General features: G+C 55.9%; 2 protein-coding genes across 19 annotated transcripts; both read left to right on the forward strand.

The window, feature by feature from the left end:
- Positions 1–1,141: 1,141 nt before the first annotated feature.
- Positions 1,142–6,750, forward strand: LOC145541373 (keratin, type I cytoskeletal 17). Of its 3 annotated transcripts, XM_081577708.1 has the most exons (9): positions 1,142–1,421; positions 1,452–1,672; positions 2,741–2,823; positions 3,418–3,574; positions 4,374–4,535; positions 5,148–5,273; positions 5,368–5,588; positions 5,679–5,704; positions 6,525–6,750. In XM_081577708.1, exons 1-9 carry the CDS (start codon positions 1,217–1,219, stop codon positions 6,617–6,619), a joined length of 1,296 nt encoding a protein of 431 aa, XP_081433834.1. In that variant the 5' UTR covers positions 1,142–1,216; the 3' UTR covers positions 6,620–6,750. The 3 variants fall into 3 exon arrangements, with proteins under 3 accessions (XP_081433834.1, XP_081433832.1, XP_081433833.1); XM_081577706.1 differs by having other exon boundaries at positions 1,142–1,672; XM_081577707.1 differs by lacking the exon at positions 5,679–5,704 and adding an exon at positions 6,252–6,301 and having other exon boundaries at positions 1,142–1,672; positions 6,522–6,750.
- On the forward strand, positions 6,725–16,291 carry LOC145541370 (keratin, type I cytoskeletal 16-like). 16 transcript variants are annotated; one of them, XM_081577686.1, is made up of 11 exons: positions 6,735–6,790; positions 8,341–8,428; positions 10,837–11,060; positions 13,266–13,969; positions 14,439–14,521; positions 14,628–14,784; positions 14,887–15,048; positions 15,138–15,263; positions 15,583–15,790; positions 15,902–15,948; positions 16,031–16,291. In XM_081577686.1, exons 4-11 carry the CDS (start codon positions 13,340–13,342, stop codon positions 16,067–16,069), a joined length of 1,452 nt encoding a protein of 483 aa, XP_081433812.1. In that variant the 5' UTR covers positions 6,735–6,790; positions 8,341–8,428; positions 10,837–11,060; positions 13,266–13,339; the 3' UTR covers positions 16,070–16,291. The 16 variants fall into 16 exon arrangements, with proteins under 16 accessions (XP_081433818.1, XP_081433812.1, XP_081433820.1 ...); XM_081577694.1 differs by having other exon boundaries at positions 13,793–13,969; XM_081577684.1 differs by lacking the exon at positions 6,735–6,790 and adding an exon at positions 7,149–7,378.
- The last annotated feature ends 3,180 nt before the right edge of the window (positions 16,292–19,471 follow it).

Raw genomic sequence — 19,471 nt, forward strand, 5'->3', positions numbered from 1 at the left:
AGGGGCTAGCTCAGGGGATGGGGTGGGGCCTCTGGGGGTGGCTGCAGCGGAGGGGACAGGCGGGGGATAGGGGTTCCCAGGAAGACTGTCTTCTTGGGTAGTGTCCTGTAGATTTCCAGCCGGCTGGGACTGAAGCCACATACCCCCCATCTGAGGGTTCTTGGGGCACAGGAGGGGTAGGGAGGCTGGAAGGGGCCTGTCCCTTACAGTTCTTCCTGTTCCCCTTATCTTGATGCCCCCTCCCAAACAGCCACTTCCCCAGCCTGCAGCTAAGCTCCTCTTTGCCTGCTCCAGCCCAGAACTCCCCACCTGAGAAAGAGAAAATGGGGAAAGGTCAAGAAAGGATGCTAGGGTCCCAGGGGGTGCCAGGGATAGAGACAGGAGCAGAAAACTGGCCAGATGGGATCATGGCCCCTACATGCTTGCCTGGCGTCAGGGCTCTGCAGAAGGGGAGGCCAGTGTGTCAGGGGCCCCCAGGGAGGCGGAAGGGTGCTGTGGCTGAGTGCAGTGAAGGATGAAGGATGAAACTCTGCCAGCCGGGTTCTGAGTCAGGTCGGGCAGAGGGACACCCTCCCCGTATAAGCCCCAGTTTCCTTTTCTGTAAATGGGGTGGTAATCAACCTTGACCTAGCTGCTGCACGCTGATCCCAGTGGGTTTGGGTCCAAGGCAAGATGGGGTCTCGGTGCTCGCTGCCTCCCCTGCCGCCCAGGGGCAGCATCAGGTGTGGCATGGTGTATGGCTGGGAGCAGCCTGGGTTCCAAACCCATTTGCCCACCAGACACAGGGTCCAAGCAGGTGTGGCTGGGGTGGCAGCTGCCTGGGAGGGCCCGTGACGGTGACGTCCTTCTTATTCCTCTTCTCCGTATTAGGTCATGGGAAAGCGTAGCTGGAGGGCCCGCCTGAATCACAGGTGACGGGCCTGAGACCAGAGACACACACGCAGACGCCCAGCATGAGGGTTCAGAGAAATGATGCAAAGACCTGATGGTGGGAGGGGAGGGCGGGGGGCCCACAGCCACCTGGGAGCTGGCGGGCAGCCAGCAGTGATGAAAGCCCAGGGGAATGGAAACAGAGGAGTGAGCCTGTTGTAATCGCTACGCCCACTTGTCAGGGCCTATAAAGGAAGCCAGTGAGCCCTGGCAGTAACAGCACCTTGGGCTTCTCTCCTCTCCAGCCTTCTCTCTCCGTGTCTGCCCGCCACCTGCTGCCACCACCATGACCACCACCATTCGCCACTTCTCCTCCGGCTCCATCAAGGGCTCCTCTGGCCTGGGGGGTGGCTCATCCCGCTCCTGCCGCGTGTCTGGCAGCCTGGGTGGTGGCTCCTGCAGGCTGGGGTCTGCCGGTGGCCTGGGCAGTGGCCTTGGAGGCAGCAGCTACTCTAGCTGCTACAGCTTTGGCTCTAGCGGTGGCTATGGCAGTGGTGGCTATGTCAGCGGTGGCTATGGAGGTGGCTTTGGAGGTGTCGACGGGCTGCTGGTGGGAGGCGAGAAAGCCACGATGCAGAACCTCAATGACCGCCTGGCCTCCTACCTGGACAAGGTGCGCGCCCTGGAGGAGGCCAACACGGAGCTGGAGCTGAAGATCCGTGATTGGTACCAGAAGCAGGCCCCGGGGCCGGCTCCTGACTACAGCTCCTACTTCAAGACCATCGAGGACCTGCGGAACAAGGTAGGAGCTGTGATGGGAGGGGTCCTGGGTGGGGCACAGCTTTTCCTCCCCTGCCATCTGCCCTTGACCAAGGCCTGGAGCCCAGCCTGGGGGCTGCCACAGGGTCGCGGGGAGCCAAGGACAGCTTGGCTCCAGCTTGGCCTCTGGGAGCCCACCTTGGGGCCACTATGTGGCTTACGATTTCTTTTTCAGGACAGTAGCCTGGGCTAGGGACATGTAGGTCTTGTGGGGCTCCCTGGAGCCTGTTTCCCATCATGGAGCTTTTTGCCACCTTGTGTGGTTGTAGTATAAGAGGGATGGAGGCATGAGGAGGGCTGAGCTCCTGGGGCTGCCGGATACTCAGGCATGGCTTTCCTTGGAACAAGAGGGGGATTTAGGGCTAAGGTGGTGTCAGGGGTCTGGTGAGCTCCTGCTGGCACCTGCTGGGAGGAGGAGACAGGAGAGAGCGGGTGGGACCTCAGGAGGCCACTTCTATGCCTTATTTGGGGATTTTTCTGGCTTCTACATCTCTCCTGCTGTCAAGACTGGGGCTCAGCCAACTTGGGGCGGGGCTGCCTGCTGGAGCCTGGGGTCAGGGCTTAGCAGGGGTCATGACTTCTGATTTGGAATTACACTTTGGTGAGGGCTCCTTTAGTTTTCCTCTTGCAGGAAGCCTCTCAGGGGCACTGTATCCCCAGTTGTAATAGGAGGGAGTTTCTCACATCCATCCTCTTTCCAGGATTCGGGAAGAGCTTCTGCCTGGGGCATCCTCATATTCTTTTCTGGCTCTCCTGCATTCCGAGCCTGGCACTCCTAGCTGGCTGTCTGCTTTGGTTTAAGGCAGAGTCTGGCATGGGGGTTCTGTAGGGGGGAGGAGGCAAGTCTAGGGGAGGAAGGGAGTATCAGCCATCAGACTTCCACCTCTGTTGCCAACTGTAGAGCAGTAAAGGGGGGAGACTGGGTGGGAAGGGAGCCTTCCTGGAGAAGGTAGCCACATCCTGGCCCCCAGATGGAGAGTCTCATCTCAGAATCCTGGTCTAGGCTGAGTTGCTCCCACCCAGGGACCTGATCACTGTCCCATCTTCCCAGATCCTCACGGCCACCGTGGACAATGCCAACATCCTGCTTCAGATTGACAATGCCCGCCTGGCTGCTGATGACTTCCGCACCAAGTGAGCCCTGGCCAGGGTCTGGGGGAGAAACCGGGGGCGGCCCTCCCTACTGAGGAGCCCAGGCCTCCCCAGTTGCTGATGGCAAGGTCCAGAATCAGGGGGTTAAGGAGTTCACCTCTTAGCCCAGGATGCTGCAAAAGCAGCAAATTCTGAAGGTCACTGGGCTTAGTCAGGTGATGGAAGAGAGAGAGGGGAGGCAGGAGGCAGAGAGGAGAGGAGTCAGGAAACTGGGTGGGGTGGGGCCTTGCCCTGCATGGTCCCAGGGCCCCAGGGCTGGGAATGGCTTCCACTCCACCCTCTCATTGGAAAAGACCCTGATGCTGGGAAAGATTTGAGGGCAGGAGGAGAAGGGGGTGACTGAGGGTGAGATGGTTGGAAGGTATCACTGACTCAATGGGCATGAGTTTGAGGAAACTCTGGGAGACGGTGAAGGACATGGAAGCCTGGCATGCTGCAGTCCACGGAGTGGCAAAGAGTTGGACATGACTTAGCAACTGAACAAATACCCCCTCATCATTCAAGGGCAGGATGCTGGCTAGAACCTGCACCGGCCAGTCCAAGCATCTTGACGGAAGTCTCTGGTTCCCTTTGCAGGTTTGAGACAGAGCAGGCTCTGCGTGTGAGTGTGGAGGCTGACACCAACGGCCTGCGCAGGGTGCTGGACGAGCTGACTCTGGCCAGAGCCGACCTGGAGATGCAGATTGAGAACCTCAAGGAGGAGCTGGCCTACCTCCGCAAGAATCATGAGGAGGTGAGGCAGCTGGGGCAGTAGGTAAAAGAGATGCTGAGCGGGTGGCAGGGCTCCATTGCTGTGCCAAGGCTGCAACTGGGATGACCAGTCCTACTGTGTAGCAGATTCTGAAGGTCACTGGGCTTAGTTAGGTCATGGAAGAGAGGGAGGGGAGGCAGGAGGCAGAGAGGAGAGGAGTCAGGAAGATGGGTGGGGGTGGGGCTGCCCTCCACAGTCTCACAGCCCCAGGACTGGGATTGGCTTTCACTCCACCCCCCTCATCATTTGAAGGTGGGGTGCTGTCCAGGTGTCCAGGATGGTTAGCTTAGAGTGTTTCCCTGTCTGCAGAGCCCAGTTCCTCATGCAGGGCAGCCTTCTCCATGTACCACCCTGCTTCCCTGCATCTGGGCAGTCTCCCAGGGGCCCACAGAAGCCTCTAATGCCCATCCTGGCCTCCCTCACCAGACAGGAGATAATTGAGGAGGGTTCCCAGCTCAAACCCTCCAATCTGGACCCTAGGTAGAAGTTTGGAAATTAGATGGGAAGTTTTGCAGGTTCAAGCCTAAGAATTAGATTTTATTTTCAGAGAGCCCTCAGTCTAGTGGGGGAGCACAGAATCTATCCTGGGGGAACCCCTAGTCTGATATTGGAGGCAAAGCCTGCACAGACCAGGTGAACAAGTCATTTGGAGAGTCAGAGGGTAGAGGGTGGGCATAACAAAGGAGATGTTGTGGGAGGGGTCTGGAGAGCTTGCATGGGAAGGTTGGGAGTGAGAGGTTGGAGAGGGGGATGCCCATACCCACCACTCCCTCCTCCACAGGAGATGAAAGCCCTGCGAGGTCAAGTGGGCGGCGAGATCAACGTGGAGATGGATGCCGCCCCCGGCGTGGACCTGAGCCGAATCCTGAATGAGATGCGTGACCAGTACGAGAAGATGGCGGAGAAGAACCGAAAGGATGCTGAGGACTGGTTCTTCAGCAAGGTGGGGGCTGCTGCAGACCAGAGGTCTCTCCCAGGGTGTGGGGTGCAGGGCCTGAGTCCCCACAGTAAGCCCAGAGCCTGGCACCTTGGCACCTTAACCCCGGTGAGCTGCATGGACCCCGGGTGTCAGGGTTGCCTGTTGCATTCACAGGCCTGCAGCTTGCTTGAAACTGGGATCTGAGGGGGTCAGGGGGAGCCCCCCTCAGGAATAAAGCCAAAGGGTCAAGACCCCAGGAGCTTCCATCTATCCCTCAAGAAGTCAGGAACCAGTACCACAGGCCTGGCTACTGTCCTGACTTGTTCTCAAATTTCCTACTCTTGTACTTTCTTCGTGAAGACATTAGAGATGAAACTTAACATCCTTTCAAAGTCTTCTGGGTTTGGGGAGGTGGGATGAGAAGGCACTGCTCCTGCAGTCAGGTTTGGAAGGAGGCCTGAGAGGCCCAAGGAGGTCAGGAAGGTAGCCATGGTGAGGGGAGTTGGGGGATTGGGTGAGTCCAGGTGCCTGTGTCGGTCCAGAGTGGGCCCTGGGCTGAGCATACAGAGACTATGGGGGTCGCCTTGGAGAAGGGAAGCCAGGCTCATGTTGCCCTGTCCTGTGTCCTGTCTGCAGACGGAGGAGCTGAACCGCGAGGTGGCCACCAACAGCGAGCTGGTGCAGAGTGGCAAGAGCGAGATCTCGGAGCTCCGGCGCACCTTGCAGGCCCTGGAGATCGAACTGCAGTCCCAGCTCAGCATGGTAGGGATGGGGCGGGCCTGGCAGGGAGGTGCCCAGGGCCCTGGAGTGGGCCCTGCACACCCTCGCTGACCTGGCCTCTCCTGCTCCCCTGCAGAAAGCATCCCTGGAGGGTAGCCTGGCCGAGACAGAGAACCGCTACTGCGTGCAGCTGGCCCAGATCCAGGGGCTGATTGGCAGCGTGGAGGAGCAGCTGGCTCAGCTGCGCTGCGAGATGGAGCAGCAGAACCAGGAGTACAAGATCCTGCTGGACGTGAAGACCCGGCTGGAGCAGGAGATTGCCACCTACCGCCGCCTGCTGGAGGGCGAGGATGCCCAGTGAGTGGGGGAGCCGGGCCAGGGCTGGGGGCCTGGGGCAGAGCTGAATCTCAGACCCACAGCTAATCTTTGTTTGTTTGTTTTTTGCAGCCTGACCCAGTACAAGACCAAAGAACGTAAGCATTTTGGTAACTGAGGGTGGGGCTTCATGGGGCAGGTGACCCGCCTGCACCTTGCTGAGGGAATGTCCCCAGGAGCTCCAGGAAATGATGGCTGATCCTCAGCAGGGGTGGGGGAAGAGACCTGGTAGGGCTCAGGGTCCCAATTAGATGAGGGAGACACTGTCTGGTCCGATGGGGGCGCAGCAGGAAAAGGCCCTTACCTTGGAGATCCTAGGCTGAGAAAAGAGATGTGGTCCCAGGTCTGAGACTCTCATCTGATGGAGAGATAGGCACATGGTCTCACTCTCTTTGTTCTTGGGACCTTACAGATGAGTAAAAGCAGTCTCGTGTCTGGAGTCTCTTGTCTGGTGGCAGAAAGGGACTTGATCCTTGTCCTCCAGATCTCAGTCTGATGAGGAAGATAAGGTCCCAGCCCTGGGGTCTCTAGTCTAAGGGAGGTGACGGGGACCAGGATCTCATCTTGGAGATCCTTGTCTGAAGGGGGCAAAATCCATGTCCTGGAGACTGCAGAGAAATGGAGCCAGACCCCACTTCAGACTAGCTTCCGGTCTGCACAGTCTTCCTCTTGCAGAGGGTCGGAATCAAACCATTTATTTGGGAGGCAGGACCCACCCAGGGGCACCAGCAAGGAACAGAGTGGGAGGGAGGGAGTGGTAGGGTCAGGTGGAGACACATGTGGGGATGTGATGTTGAGGGGCCAGCACAGGTGTGGACACAGATGGCCGTGGTGGGAACAGCTGGCTCTGGTCAGGAGGCTGGGGGCTGGGCCAGAATCTCTGGGCCCCCGCCCACCCCGAGTGTCTGTCTCCTGCAGCCGTGACCACCCGCCAGGTGCGCACCATTGTGGAGGAGGTGCAGGACGGCAGGGTCATCTCCAGCCGCGAGCAGGTCCACCAGACCACCCACTGAGGACTCTCTTCCCCACCAGCCCCCTGGGGCTCCCCATTGGCTGCGCAGCCTCCAGCCTCCCCAGCCCCAGCCCCCCCAGTTTCAGTCCCTTTCCTGTCCTCACTCCCTGAGCAATAAAGCTTGTTGACTGAGACAAAGAATGCTTCCTGTTTGTGGACACTGAGGACCCTGGTGAGGAAGGGGTGAAGGGTATGGGGGAAATGGGGGTTGGGGGAGCTGTCTGTGGATATCTACTATTGGACTTGGAGGACAGGGGTCATCTTAGAACATGGGTGAAGACTAGGTCTGGGCAGAGCTTGGAGGGGGGTTGTTTTGTGCCTCCCAAGTGCTGATGACCCCAGGGAGGGTGGTCCAGGCAGTGACCTCAGGGAGGGTGGTCCAGGCAGCGCCAGACCCAGGGTGAGGTCAGCATGTCAGGAGGATGTCTTAGGTGTCCTCTTCTTGCCCCATAAGTGCGTCCGTGACCTTGGGCAGTGCCTTCCCCTCACAGAGCCTGATTTTCTCATCCCTAAATGGACAAGAAGATCTCAGAGCCAGAGACTCGAGGGATAACGCATCCAGCCAGTTGCTCCTCACGGTCCTGTGGGCTGTGTCCTCCTCTTAGAGGGGACCAGGTGGGGGGTTATTGGGGAAGAGAGGCAGGCCAGGACAGGAATCAGGATCCTCCCAGAGAGGCACCAGGACTGAAGGTGGGTGGGTGGAACCGGATGCTTCCATTGTCTCTACTCCAGGAATCTGAGACCTGCCCTTCCAGAAAAGGCAGGTGTGGGAGAGAGGGTGGGGCCTCTTCCAGGGACGTCTCCTCAAATGGTCAGCTGAGGATGGGGCGTTCAGGGGAGGTGGTACCCTGGGAGCAGTACCGCCCTCCCTGGTCCTTTGTCGTCTCCTGGTTCCAGCAGCTTGGAGGTTAGGGACGGCAGGAGGAAGCTGCCTCCTGGGGAAGGGGGAGGGGTCGTCCAGTCCATCGGCTCTAACACCTTCCAGCCCAGCCCCTCTCGCTCAGCCAGCAGGGGAGGAGCCCCGGAAGTCTTCCTTTGAGTAAATCTGAAAACCACTGGGCCGGGTGGGTCTGATTTCCAGGTTTTCTTAAGAAGTCGGGGTGAGTGGAGGGATTAATGAGAGGAGGGATGCCCCCATCCTAGTTCACAGACAGGCCTGGACTCGCTGCTGCTGCAGAGTCACACAGACCCCTCCAAACACCTGCTCTCCCGGATGTCTGGAGACTTAGGGCCGGCCCAGAGGCAGGGAGGGGGCAGGAGCAGCCAGAGCCCCCAGTGGTGGGGGTTTGGGACCAGAGGGAGAGGGGGCGGGAGGAGCAGGTGGGGCAGTGGCACGGGAGCTGTCTATGAAGTGGGCAGCGGGGTGTGAGGACTTGGAGCAGATCCCAGGCCCTCTCTGGATCTCAGAAGTAGCAGTGAAGGAGGGGCTAGATGAGCCCCGGCCCGCGGCCCTTTCGGCCCTGACCCCACGGACGCGGAGGGCAGTGAGTTCCCTTCCACGGGCTGGAGTCCAGGGCGCGCGTCTGCAGAGGCAACCGCAGGACTCCAGCAGGCTCGGAGTGTGGGCCGGCGTCTGTAGCAGTCCCGGTAGGGATGGAGGGCGAGAGGGAGGAGGCGCTGAACCCACCAGGCCCCCAACCATACATCCGGCTGCAACCAGAAGAACAAGCCCTGGGCCGCGGATGGCTCATCGGCGGGTGATCTCATTTACCTGCACAACAGTCTCAGGAAGCGCGGAGAGGCGCCCCATTGTGTGGACGGGGACACTGAGGCTCCGAGGAGCAGTGACTCAGACCCTGTCCGGAGCCTGGTATGTCAGGGGTGGAGCGGGGCGCAGGAGGGGCGGGGCTGTGCTGGGAAGGGAGGCCAGAGCCCCACCCCCTGCCCGATCCCAGGCTCTTGGGCGGGGCCCCTGTCTCCCCGCATACTCCGGAGGTCCACTCTTACTGAGGGGCAGAGCGAGGAGGGGTCAGAGTGTGGGGCTGGCCAGAGGCAGCCCCCGACTTCATCCTTCTGGGGGGAAGAAGCCCCTGCCCACATAGTGAGCATAGTGGGTGGTCAGTCGGGGGGCCACCGTGGGGGAGCGGCCAAAAGTCCCCGGTTGCCCCAGGAGGGCAGTGGCTGCAGTGCTGGGGTTGGGGGTCCTTGTGGCAGAGTGCTGGGCCCAGAGGGGAAATGCCCGGCCCTTTCCAGGAATGCTCAGCCCAGGCCTGGGCAGGAGGGGGCAGCAGGGAGGAGTGACTGGGGGTGAGGGCCCATGGTCCTGGGGACATCGTATGGCTTTGTCCAGGCACGCCAAGCTGACCTAGGCTGCTGGGGTGTGTGCAGGCAGCGGGATTGGGGGACCCAGCTGTGAGCTTCTCCGGAGGGACTCACAGTCCATCCACACCTACACTCCTGCCCACTGCTGCATGGAATGTTTCAGTGAGCCAGGCTGTACCTACCCTTGGTGCCACCTCACTCACTTTCCTATGATGGCCACATGCATGGGATTCCCAGGATGGGGCTGGGCCGGTGGTAGCCAGTCCCTGTGACTCTGCCTTCACACACCCACACCTGGCCGCACTTCTGCTGAGAAATGACACGGCAATCACACTGTCTACAGCGCTGCGTCGCTCTGTGCCCGGGTCTGCACTGGGCACAGGGGAAGGAAGAGACCCAGGCCCTGGCCTGGAGGACCCTGAGCGACCTGGAGGGAGCCCAGTCTAGGGCTGGTGAGCCGGGCACAGCGGCAGGCCTGACACTTCCCTCAACCCTTAGGAACTGCAGTCTTTTGCACCACCTAGGCTATCTGGGGCTGAGGGGAACAGAGGGACAGAGCCAGGACAGTTCTGCCTCTTGGTAGAGTGCAGGCGGTCACCCAGCCTGACCCAGCCACAGGCTCCCCTGAGGGCCTCTTGGTTGTGTAGCCATCATGAGGGGCTGTGAGAACTCCCACGAGGGAAGGGGAGCATCAAACATGGTCAGGGAGAGGACCACAAAAGGCAGATCAGGTGCTCACAGACTCACCCAGATCCTGGGACCAGTCACAGTGCCAGAGTCTGCATCCAGGCTATTTGTTCCCTCCCAGAGAGCCTGCCCCCTCCCTGCAGGTCCCCTGCACCCCATCATGGCCTCAACACTCGGTGTTAGGATTGCCTCTACCTTCTCCAGACATCCTGCTTTGAGGGCCTCTCTGTTTTGTTCTTTGCATCTGAGTGTCCACACAGTGTGTGGCACATAGTAGGTGTTTTATAAATATCTGTGGATAAATGCAGTGATAGACACCGCTCTGTGCAAGCTTCTTTATTTATTTCACCCCTACGTGCCTGTGAAGTAGTGCTGCTATTCCCATTTCTCAGAGAAGGAAACAGGCTCAGAGGGAAGGAGTGACTTGCCCAGTATCTGGCCCCTGCTTGCCCAGCTCCAGCCTGCTCTGTCCTGGCTTGTTTGGGCTCCTCTCTTTCTTCATCCTCACCTGAAGCCTGTGGCTCTGGCTGCCAGTGGGGGCTAGGAGCTCTCTTCCCCCTCCCCAGCCCCCAGAGTCTCTTTCCTCCCTCCCTCAGCTGCCTCTTGCTCCCCAGCCTGGCTGGCCACTGGAGTCCCCTGGGATCTTGTAAAAATGTCCTCACCAGGTTTTTCCTGCCCAGTGCTGATGAAGTGGGTCAGAGCAGGGCCCGGGAATCTGTATGGGGACTCTCATAACCAGTCAGGTTTGGTAATCACTGCAAGTTGAGTCGTGGCATTGTGTGCTAAGTCGCTTCAGTCCATTTCTGACTCTTTGCGACACATTGGACTATAGCCCGCCTGGTTCCTCTGTCCATGGGATTCTCCAGGCACGAATATTGGAGTGAGTGGTCATGCCCTCCTCCTGGGGAATCTTCCCGACCGAGGGATTGAACCTGCGCCTCTACATCTCCTGCATTGGCAGGCAGGTTCTTTACCACTAACACCACCTGGGAAGGATGGCATTGGCCAATGATATTCCCTGGCCAATTCAGGTATGTGTTGCTGCCTGGGATGGGGCTGGACCAAGGAGATAGGAAAGAGGCCTGAGTGGAGGAAGGGATGGGAGTCTGTGCTCTGTGCCGACCAGGCCTGGGAATTCTGGCTCTTGCCAACTTTGGGGCACAAATGCCTCACTGGCATGGAGGAAATGCCAGCTGCATGCTACAGGCCAAGTGTCCCATGTTTGCTGCTGTACTGGGCTGTATTCCCGACCTTAATTTTTCTCTCCAGGGTCAAATGATAAGTTCCAAATTCAGAGACCATGACGACGTTGCTCTCCTCCCCTCCGCACCCCAAATGTGTGGTGGGTGCTCGATCTGAGGTGTTGACTGAAGTGGTCTGATGGGTTGGTTGGCAGCTTCCTGAAGCTTCTCAGCCCACGCAGGTTCCCGATCTCCAGGACAGGACCTGGTGTGTAATCCCACCCCCGACTCATCCAGGATTGGGGTGGGGAGGTAAGTGGTGCGGGGGTGGAGGGGAGGGGCAGTGTTCTGGTGAGAAGGGAGGTGGAGGGCATGAGGGGCAGGTGGGGGGGCTGAAGAGAAGAAAGAGCTCCCAGAGACCAGTGGGAGAGTCAATGTGGACCTGGGTCAGTGTGCCGAACCCGGGTCTAGTCTCTGCTTCTCTGCTCTTTCTGGTTGGGGCTTAGTGGTCTTTGGTGACCTCGAACGCTGTTTCCAGTTCTGAAGGTGATGAGTCTGATTGAACCTGAACTCCAGGCCCATGCTGATGCCTGCGATGGTGGGATATCTGTCCAAGATTCCAAAGTCCCTTTTGCCCATTTTAGGGGTTGGGGGAAAGGAAGAGTAAGTTCCCTCTCCCAGGCCTGGCCCTGAAGGCCTGTGCTGGGTACCAGCTCTGCTCATCTCTCTGGGCCCTGTGCCTACAGGTGAGGGGTATTATGTGGCAGAAGCAAAGCCCTGGTTATGCTGAGACAGACTTTTCTGCCCCAAGGTTCAAGGTGGTATCGCCCAGCAGGGCTCAGGCTGAGACAAGCCCTCTCTGCCTCTTCTCACCTCCACAGAGGCACTTCAAAGCAAGGACAGTGGCCAGCCCCCAGGGAACCCCAGGGAGGCCTCTGTTTTGGAGTCCAGACCCCCTAATCTTGTCTTCAGCCCCCAGGCCAAGGTCATGCCCACTGGGCAGAGCTCATTCCAGGCACCTTGGGGAGCCAGATGGTAATGGACACACCTGGTCCCCACCCGCAGGGCATTTGTGGGAATGTGGAGACATTCCAGGCACCAGGGTCTCATCCTGGCCCTGCAGCTCAGTGGCTTTGGGCAAATCATCATTTCTCTGGCTCTCTCTGGGTCTCCCCTTCTCCTCCTCACTTCACAGAGTTGACTCAAGACAACGGTGTTTGTTGGAGGGGCATAGAGAGAGTGGTTCAGAATGGTGGAAAGGGTTTGGGCTGGGTGAGCAGACAGTCAGGGTTTCAAGCCTTAGCTCCCCACTGACTGGGGTCTTCAGAAGTCCACTTCCCCTTCCAGGTCCATCATCTGTGAACTGGTGGCAGGAATAGGGCTCCTCACAGGACTGTGTTGCATGTGTAGGGCACTCCATACGATACCCAAGCCCTGGTCAGTGTGGCAGGTGACCAGAAACCCACCTTCCCCGTCTCCTTGACTGAATGAATGGAGTTGTCAAGTTAAACCTAGAATCTGTGGGTGGTCCAGAGAAAACTATTGGGATCTGAGCCCTGATACAATGTCGGGGCTTGGAAACCTGTGGTGGGGGTTGGGGTCATAGGTGGTACCAGCAGCAGAGTGGGGATTCCTTCCCACTGCAGTTTTTGGTGGGTACCCATGATTAGGTGAAGCAAAGCATTGGTGGAGGGGTGCTGCTCAAAGGGTGGGAGTGTGAGGGTGCAGAGGGGAGGGCCAGGGGGAGGGAGGGAGGTACCAGAGGATGGAGGTGGGTGAGAAGGGGCAGGTGAGGGGTAGTTGGGCCGGAAAGGAAGGAAGGGGAGACTTGTGGGGGGCAGGGGTGGCCATTGGGGAGGGGCCAGCAGGGTCCTTCATGCATGTTCCTTTGTGGCTAGTGGTATGTCCTCCCCTTTCATAGATGAGAAAACTGAGGCCCAGAGGCTCATAGACCAAAGGACTGCCTATGCCACGTAGCTTGTCAGGGCAGGGATTCAAGCTGCCATGTACTGATTTCATGGTACACACCATTTCCAGGAGGTCCTGGGGGCTCAAAAGCAACCCTTGAAACTGAAATTGAATCCAGTAAGGGAAAGAGTCGTAGAATTTTTAGAACTAGAAAGAACTCTGAGATTGCCCAGTCCAGCCTTGTCACTTTACTGAGGGCAAATAACAGCTCATAGAAGGAAGATGGTCACACAGCAAGCACATCAGAGCAGGGTCATGAACCCAGCTCTCCTGTCACAGCCAGGATCCCACAGCTGTCTCCTGAGACAGCCCTTGGACAGCATCACTGAGGCCGTTCATCCAAAGCTGTCACCATGGGGCAGGGAGTCCTTCCATGGCCTGACTCACTGCCCGGGGACGCAGTCACCACAGAGTCGCCTGTGCCAGGGCACTGCTGGCCCCTCAGGCTCTAGGAATGGGAGCCAGATTCTCGTCACCTAGCCTGAGTCACCACCGACTCGAGTTGGTGTGTTTTCTCTCGGTTCCACCCCCCTGTCCCCCCCAAAAAAGCTGGGTCGGAACTCAGCACAGCACAGAGTGAAGTGCGTCGACCCTGGGCTGAATAATCCGGAGAGGGGCGTTGGATGGGACCTGGAGTGATGAAATCTGGAGGGGAGTCCCGCCTTCCTCACATGCATATAAATGTTCCTGTTGTTCGAGGCCACCTCAGCATCCTCTCGGCCTCCCTGAGCAGCTTGCTCTTCTCGCTTCTCACCATGACCACCTGCAGCCACCAGTTCACCTCCTCCAGCTCCATGAAGGGCTCCAGCTGCATCAGCGGTGGCTCCAGCTGTGTGTCCTCCGTCCTGGCTGGAAGCTCCTGCCGGGCCCCCAGCTTCTATGGGGGCCTGTCTGTCTCCTCCTCCCACTACTCCTCCGGGGGTGTCTGTGGGCTGGGGGGTGGCTATGGCAGTGGCCTCAGCAGCAGCAGCAGCCTTGGAGGGGCTCTGTGTGGCAGCTTGGTTGGAGGATATGGGAGTGGCCTTGGTGTTGCCTACGGCGGTGGTGATGGTAGCCTCCTCTCTGGCAATGAGAAGATCACCATGCAGAACCTGAATGGCCGTCTGACCTCCTACCTGGACAAGGTGCATGCCCTGGAGGAGGCCAATAGGGAGCTGGAGATGAAGATCCATGACTGGTACCAGAATCAGGGGCCCAGGCCTGCCCACGACTATAGCGCCTATTTCAAGACCATTGAGGATCTGAGGAACAAGGTGGGTTGGCCAGGCGGGTAGCTCTGGAGTGTTGATAGAGATCATGGCTGCAGTGGCCCTTAGAAAAACACTTGCTAGTGTCTCCATTTAACAAAGAGGGAGACTGAGGAGTGCCTGCTTTTAAGGAGTGACCACAGGCCACTTAGAATTGGTGGCAGAGGGTCCTTTTTCAGCATCGGGATGTCTGAGCTGGGCTGGTACCCTGAGTCTCTTACTCCATGCAAGCATCTCTTTGAATTCAGCTTCTCTCAGGCTTGGGCCCAGGATGCTGTGGGGGATATGTGGTTGTATCACCCCCACACACTGAGCTCAGTGGAGAAGGCACCTGAGGCTGACTGGGGGGTGTAAAGCCTGACCTACCAGCTAGACAACTCTCAAGACTGGGGAGGCTTCTTTCTCTCATCTTTGCTACTCACTTCTGAGCAGCAGGGCCTTGGCTAACCAGACCTGTCCTTCACCCCCTCTGCAGATTATCGAGGCCACCATAGAGAATGCACAGCCCCTTCTGCAGATTGACAACACCAGGCTGGCGGTTGATGACTTCAGGACCAAGTGAGCAGAGGGCGAGCAGTGGGGTTGTCCAGCCAGGAGGATCAGCAGGTCTTGAGCCTCAGAAGCCTCATGATGGACCTTGAGGCCTTGACCTTTGTCTTTCCAGGTATGAGCATGAGCTGACCCTGCGCCAGAGTGTGGAGGCCGACATCAATGGCCTGCGCAGGGTGCTGGATGAGCTGACCCTGGCCAGGACTGACCTGGAGATGCAGATCAAAGGCCTCAAGGAGGAGCTGGCCTACCTGAAGAAGAACCACGAGGAGGTAAGGTTGCTGCTGGAGGTGGGAGGCAGGTCCAGTGGGGTTGCAAATACACCTGGAGCCAGGGAAGGGGTAAGCTGAGTACCTCCCTGCATCCCCTCCTAGGAGATGCTTGCCTCGAGGAATCAGACTGGTGGGGACATCAGCGTGGAGATGGACGCAGCCCCCAGCGTGGACCTGAGCTGCATCCTGAATGAGATGCGTGACCAGTATGAGCAGATAGCAGATAGGAACCGCAGGGATGCCGAGGCCTGGTTCCTGAGCAAGGTGGAACGTAGGTCCTCAGCCCTTCTGCCGGACTTCCCAGCCAGGGGGCCTCTGGAGCACTCTACACCTTCTGTTCTTTCCTGTCTCAGTCTGAGGAGCTGAACAAAGAAGTGGCCTTTAACAGCGAGCTGATGCAGAAGAGCTGCAGTGAGCTGAATGAGCTCCGGCGGGTGCTCCAGGGCCTGGAGGTTGAGCTGCAGTCCCAGCTCAGCATGGTGAGAAGGACCAGGAGGGCACAGCCCCAGCCTCCAAATCACCAGCAATGGCACCACCCCCTGTAAAGGAAACCTGCCACCGCACGGTTCCTCCTCTTTTCCCAGGAGTGGGTTGGAGGGATCACTGCACCCATTATATAGACAGAGAAATTAAAGCCCAGAACCAACCCTGGAATAACTTTTCTCCACTTTGTCTGGCTCATCAGCAGCCCAGCTGAAGTCAAAATTCATGCACCTCTCAGGACACATGCCCAGAGACCTAGGGGGTCAGCAATGATCACCTCTATTGACTCTTTCTCTCTCTTCCTCCCGTTCACAGAAAGCATCCCTGGAGAAAAGCCTGGAGGAGACCAAAAACCGCTACTGCCTGCAGCTGGCCCAGATCCAGGAGCAGATCTGCAGCTTGGAGGAGAAGCTGGCCCAGCTGCACTGTGAGATGGAGCAGCAGAACCAGGAGTACAAGATCCTGCTGGACGTGAAGACGCAGCTGGAGCAGGAGATCGCCACCTACCGCCGCCTGCTGGAGGGTGAGGATGCCCAGTGAGTGCCTGGACCCCCTGTCCTGCCCCCTAGACCCTTCAGCCCCGCCCCTGCCGCTCCCAGCACACCTGACCACTCTTGCCTTTTCTTGCTCACAGCCTCTCCTCCCAAAAACCATCTGGCCAAAACTATGCTTCCTGCGAAGGTAAGGCTCCTGAGGGTCCCGGCCACCCTCGAGCCCCTGGCCCTCCCAGAGCCCCTCTCACTTCCTCTCCTCTCTCCCACAGTCTTCACCTCCTCCTTCCCGTCCTCCTCTGGTCGGCTGACCCAGTCCATCCTCAAGGAGGAGGGCTCGTCCGGCTTCTGCCAGGGCCAGAGCTCCAAGCCCTGAGTGGCTTCTCCCAGAGCCTCCCACCTGCCCACCCGCCAGCCTCAGCGCCCGAAGGCCCGGGTCTTGCCCCTGCTCCCCCCATGCGGCTCCCAGCTGTCTTCCCTCCCTCTCCACTGGTGGTGGGCTAATAAAGCTGAATTTCTGGTTGATGCAACAATTCTGTGTGGTCTCCATTCTTGAAGTGATGAGAGGGGGTTGGAGGTGCCTCCCAGGAATCTTCTGGGACCTGACAACCTGAGGAAGGAAAGAGCCAAGTGAAAGAGCTTGCACAGTGTTCCTAGACGACCTCCAGGCTGTTGTGGGGTAGGAGTGGGAGTTGGGACACAGGCCGGGAGCTTGCTTGCTCATGTTGCTGGATACTGAGTGAGGGTTTTATAGCAGCTGTTTCCTCCCACTGTCTCCCAGCAACTCGGTGAGCTGGGTGTAGTCAGGCCCATCTTGGAGAGTCAAGTCACACAGACACTAAGTGGCGTGACTGTGGCTCAGGTCTGTTCGGCTGCAAAGACCATTGTCCTTTTATATGGCTCTATCTTTTTAGGTAACCCAAAGACTCCCACGTTTGAGCTCCTAACTCTACCCTTTGGCTCCTCACCTTTGCACACCAGGATTTTAGTGTTGGATGGTAGAGGGTGAGACTTCTGTCTTGGGGGTGGTGTCCACGGTTAGGACTGAATCTTTCTTCTTCCAAACTGCTTCCCCTCATCACTCCTATTAACTCTCTTCTCTTCCTTATTCCCCTCAGCTAGTGAATTGAGTGCCAGTGAGTCCCCTAGAAATATCTGTCACCCATGCCTTCCTCTTCATCTCCACAACCACCACCACCTTCCTTTCTCCCTGGAACTAGGCCTCTTGCTGTTCATGTCTCCCACTCTCATTTCTACCTAATGACCTTTCATTCTTTTTTTTTTTTTTAAGTATTTATTTATTTGGGCTTCCCTGGTGGTTCAGATGGTAAAGATCTGCCTGCATTGCAGGGGACCTCAGTTTGATCCCTGGGTTGGGAAGATCCCCTGGAGAAAGGAATGGCTACCCATTCCAGTATTCCTGCCTGGAGAATTCCATGGACTGAGGAGTCTGTTGGGTTACAGTCCACGGGGTCGCAAAGAGTGGGACACGACTGATCAATTAACACTTTCACTTTCATTTATTTATTTGGCTTTGTTGGGTCTTAGTTGTGCATGGGCTCAATTGCTCCTTGTCTTGTGAGATCTGAGTTCCTTGACCAGGGATTAAAGCCACATACCCTGCATTGTAAGGCAGATTTCCAACCACTGGACCACCAGGGAAGTTCCCGCAGTGACCATTCTAATGAGAATGTGGGCAAGATAAAAAATGAAGGTGTGATCAGGACCCCTCTGTTCAACCATTCTTGATGTTCCTTCTCCCCTGGGACACTTGGCCCTCCTGTCTCAACCCACCAAGGTGTCTCCCTCATTCCCTATCCTTTACCCCATGAATCCACCCTACCTGGCTGTTGAGGTGTACCATCCCCTCACTTGCCATGAGTGCCTCTCATATTTTAAATTTTTAATTAAAAAAATCAAACACGGGAATTTCCTGGCGGTCCAGTCGTTAGCACTCAGTACTTTCACTGCTGGGGCCTGGGCCTTCACTCCCTGGTTGGGGAACTAAGATCCCACAAGCCATGAGGTGTGGCCAAAAAAACCCCCAAAACTAACCAAAACATCAAAGTTATGTCTGCATGTCATCATTCGACTTTTATGAAAAGAGCCGTCCCCAGGCTGACATCCCCAGGTGTCACACACCTCCTTTCCTACCTCCCACTTTCAAGTTTTAGCTCTTACATTTGTCATTTGCCTCCTTATTTCTAAATAACAGGTTATACTACAATTCCTTGATCTTTTTCAGTTTTAGATTTCTTTTTTAAAAAATTGAAGTATAGTTGATTTACAATGTTGTGTTAGTTTCTGGTATACAGTAAAGAGATTCATATCCGTATATCCATATATGTATTGATATATTCTTTTCATACTCTTTTCCATTATGGCTTAGTACAGGCTATTGAATACAGTTCCCTGTGCTATAAGAACGACCTTGCTGTTTATCTATTTTATATGTGGTGGTTTGTATTTACTAATTTCATACTCCTCTACCCTGTTCCCCTTTGGTAACCAAAAATTTGTTTCCTATGTCTGTAAGTCTGTTTCTGTTTTGTAAATAAGTTCATTTGTGTCATCTTTTAGAGTCCACATATAAGTGATATCATATGGTACTTGTCTTTATTTATCTGACTTTCTTACTTCACTTAGTATGATAATCTCTATGTCCTTCCATCTTGCTGAAAATAGCATTATTTCATTCTTTTTATGACTAAATAGTATTCCATCATATATATATACACCAAATCTTCTTCCATTCATGTGTTGATGAACATTTAGGTTGCTTCCCTGTCTTGGCTGTTGTGAATAGTGCTGCTGTGAACATAGAGATGCATGTATCTTTTTGAATTACAGTTTTCTCTAGATATATGCCCAGGAATGGGATTGCTGGATCATATGACAATTCTATCCTTAGTTTTTTAAGAAACCTCCATACTGTTTTCCATAGTGGCTGCACCAATTTGCGCTCCCACCAGCACTGTGGGGGGTTCCTCTTTCTCCACACTTTTCCTAGCATTTATTATTTGTAGACTTTTTAATGATGGCCATTCTGACTGCTGTGAGGTGATACCTCATTGTAGTTTTAATTTGCATTTCTCTAAGAATTAGTAATGTTGAGCATCTACTTCTACGTCTGTTGGCCATCTGTATGTCTTCTTTAGAAAATTATATGTGTAGGTCTTCTGCCCATTTTTTGATTGGCTTGTTTGTTTGTTTTTTTTGATATTGAGTTGTATGAGCTGTTTGTATATTTTAGGAATTAAGCCCTCGTTAGTCGCATCATTTGTAAATGTTTTCTCCCATTCCATAGGTGGTTTTTTCATTTTGTTTGTGGTTTCCTTTGCTGTGCAAAGCTTACAAGTTTGATTAGGTCCCATTTGTTTATTTTTGTTTTTATTTCTATTGCCTAAGAAAACATTGCTATCATATATGTCAGAGAACGTTTTTGTTTATGTTCTGTTCTAGAGATTTGATAGTGTTTTGTCTTATATTTAAGTCTTCAAGCTTTTTGAGTTTATTTTTGTGTGTGATGAGGGAGTTTTCTAATGTCATTGATTCACACATGGTTGTCCAGCTTTCCTAACACCACTTGCTAAAGAGACTGTCTTTTCTCTATTGTATGTTGTTTCCTCTTTTGTCGAAGATTAATTGATGGTAGGTGTGTGTGGATTTGTTACTGGGCTCTCTATTCTGTTCCGTGGATCCATGTGTCTGTT

The sequence above is a fragment of the Giraffa tippelskirchi genome, chromosome 3 (genome assembly GCF_054371585.1).
Source record: "Giraffa tippelskirchi isolate mGirTip1 chromosome 3, T2T-mGirTip1v1.2.pri, whole genome shotgun sequence".
NCBI lineage: Eukaryota > Metazoa > Chordata > Mammalia > Artiodactyla > Giraffidae > Giraffa > Giraffa tippelskirchi.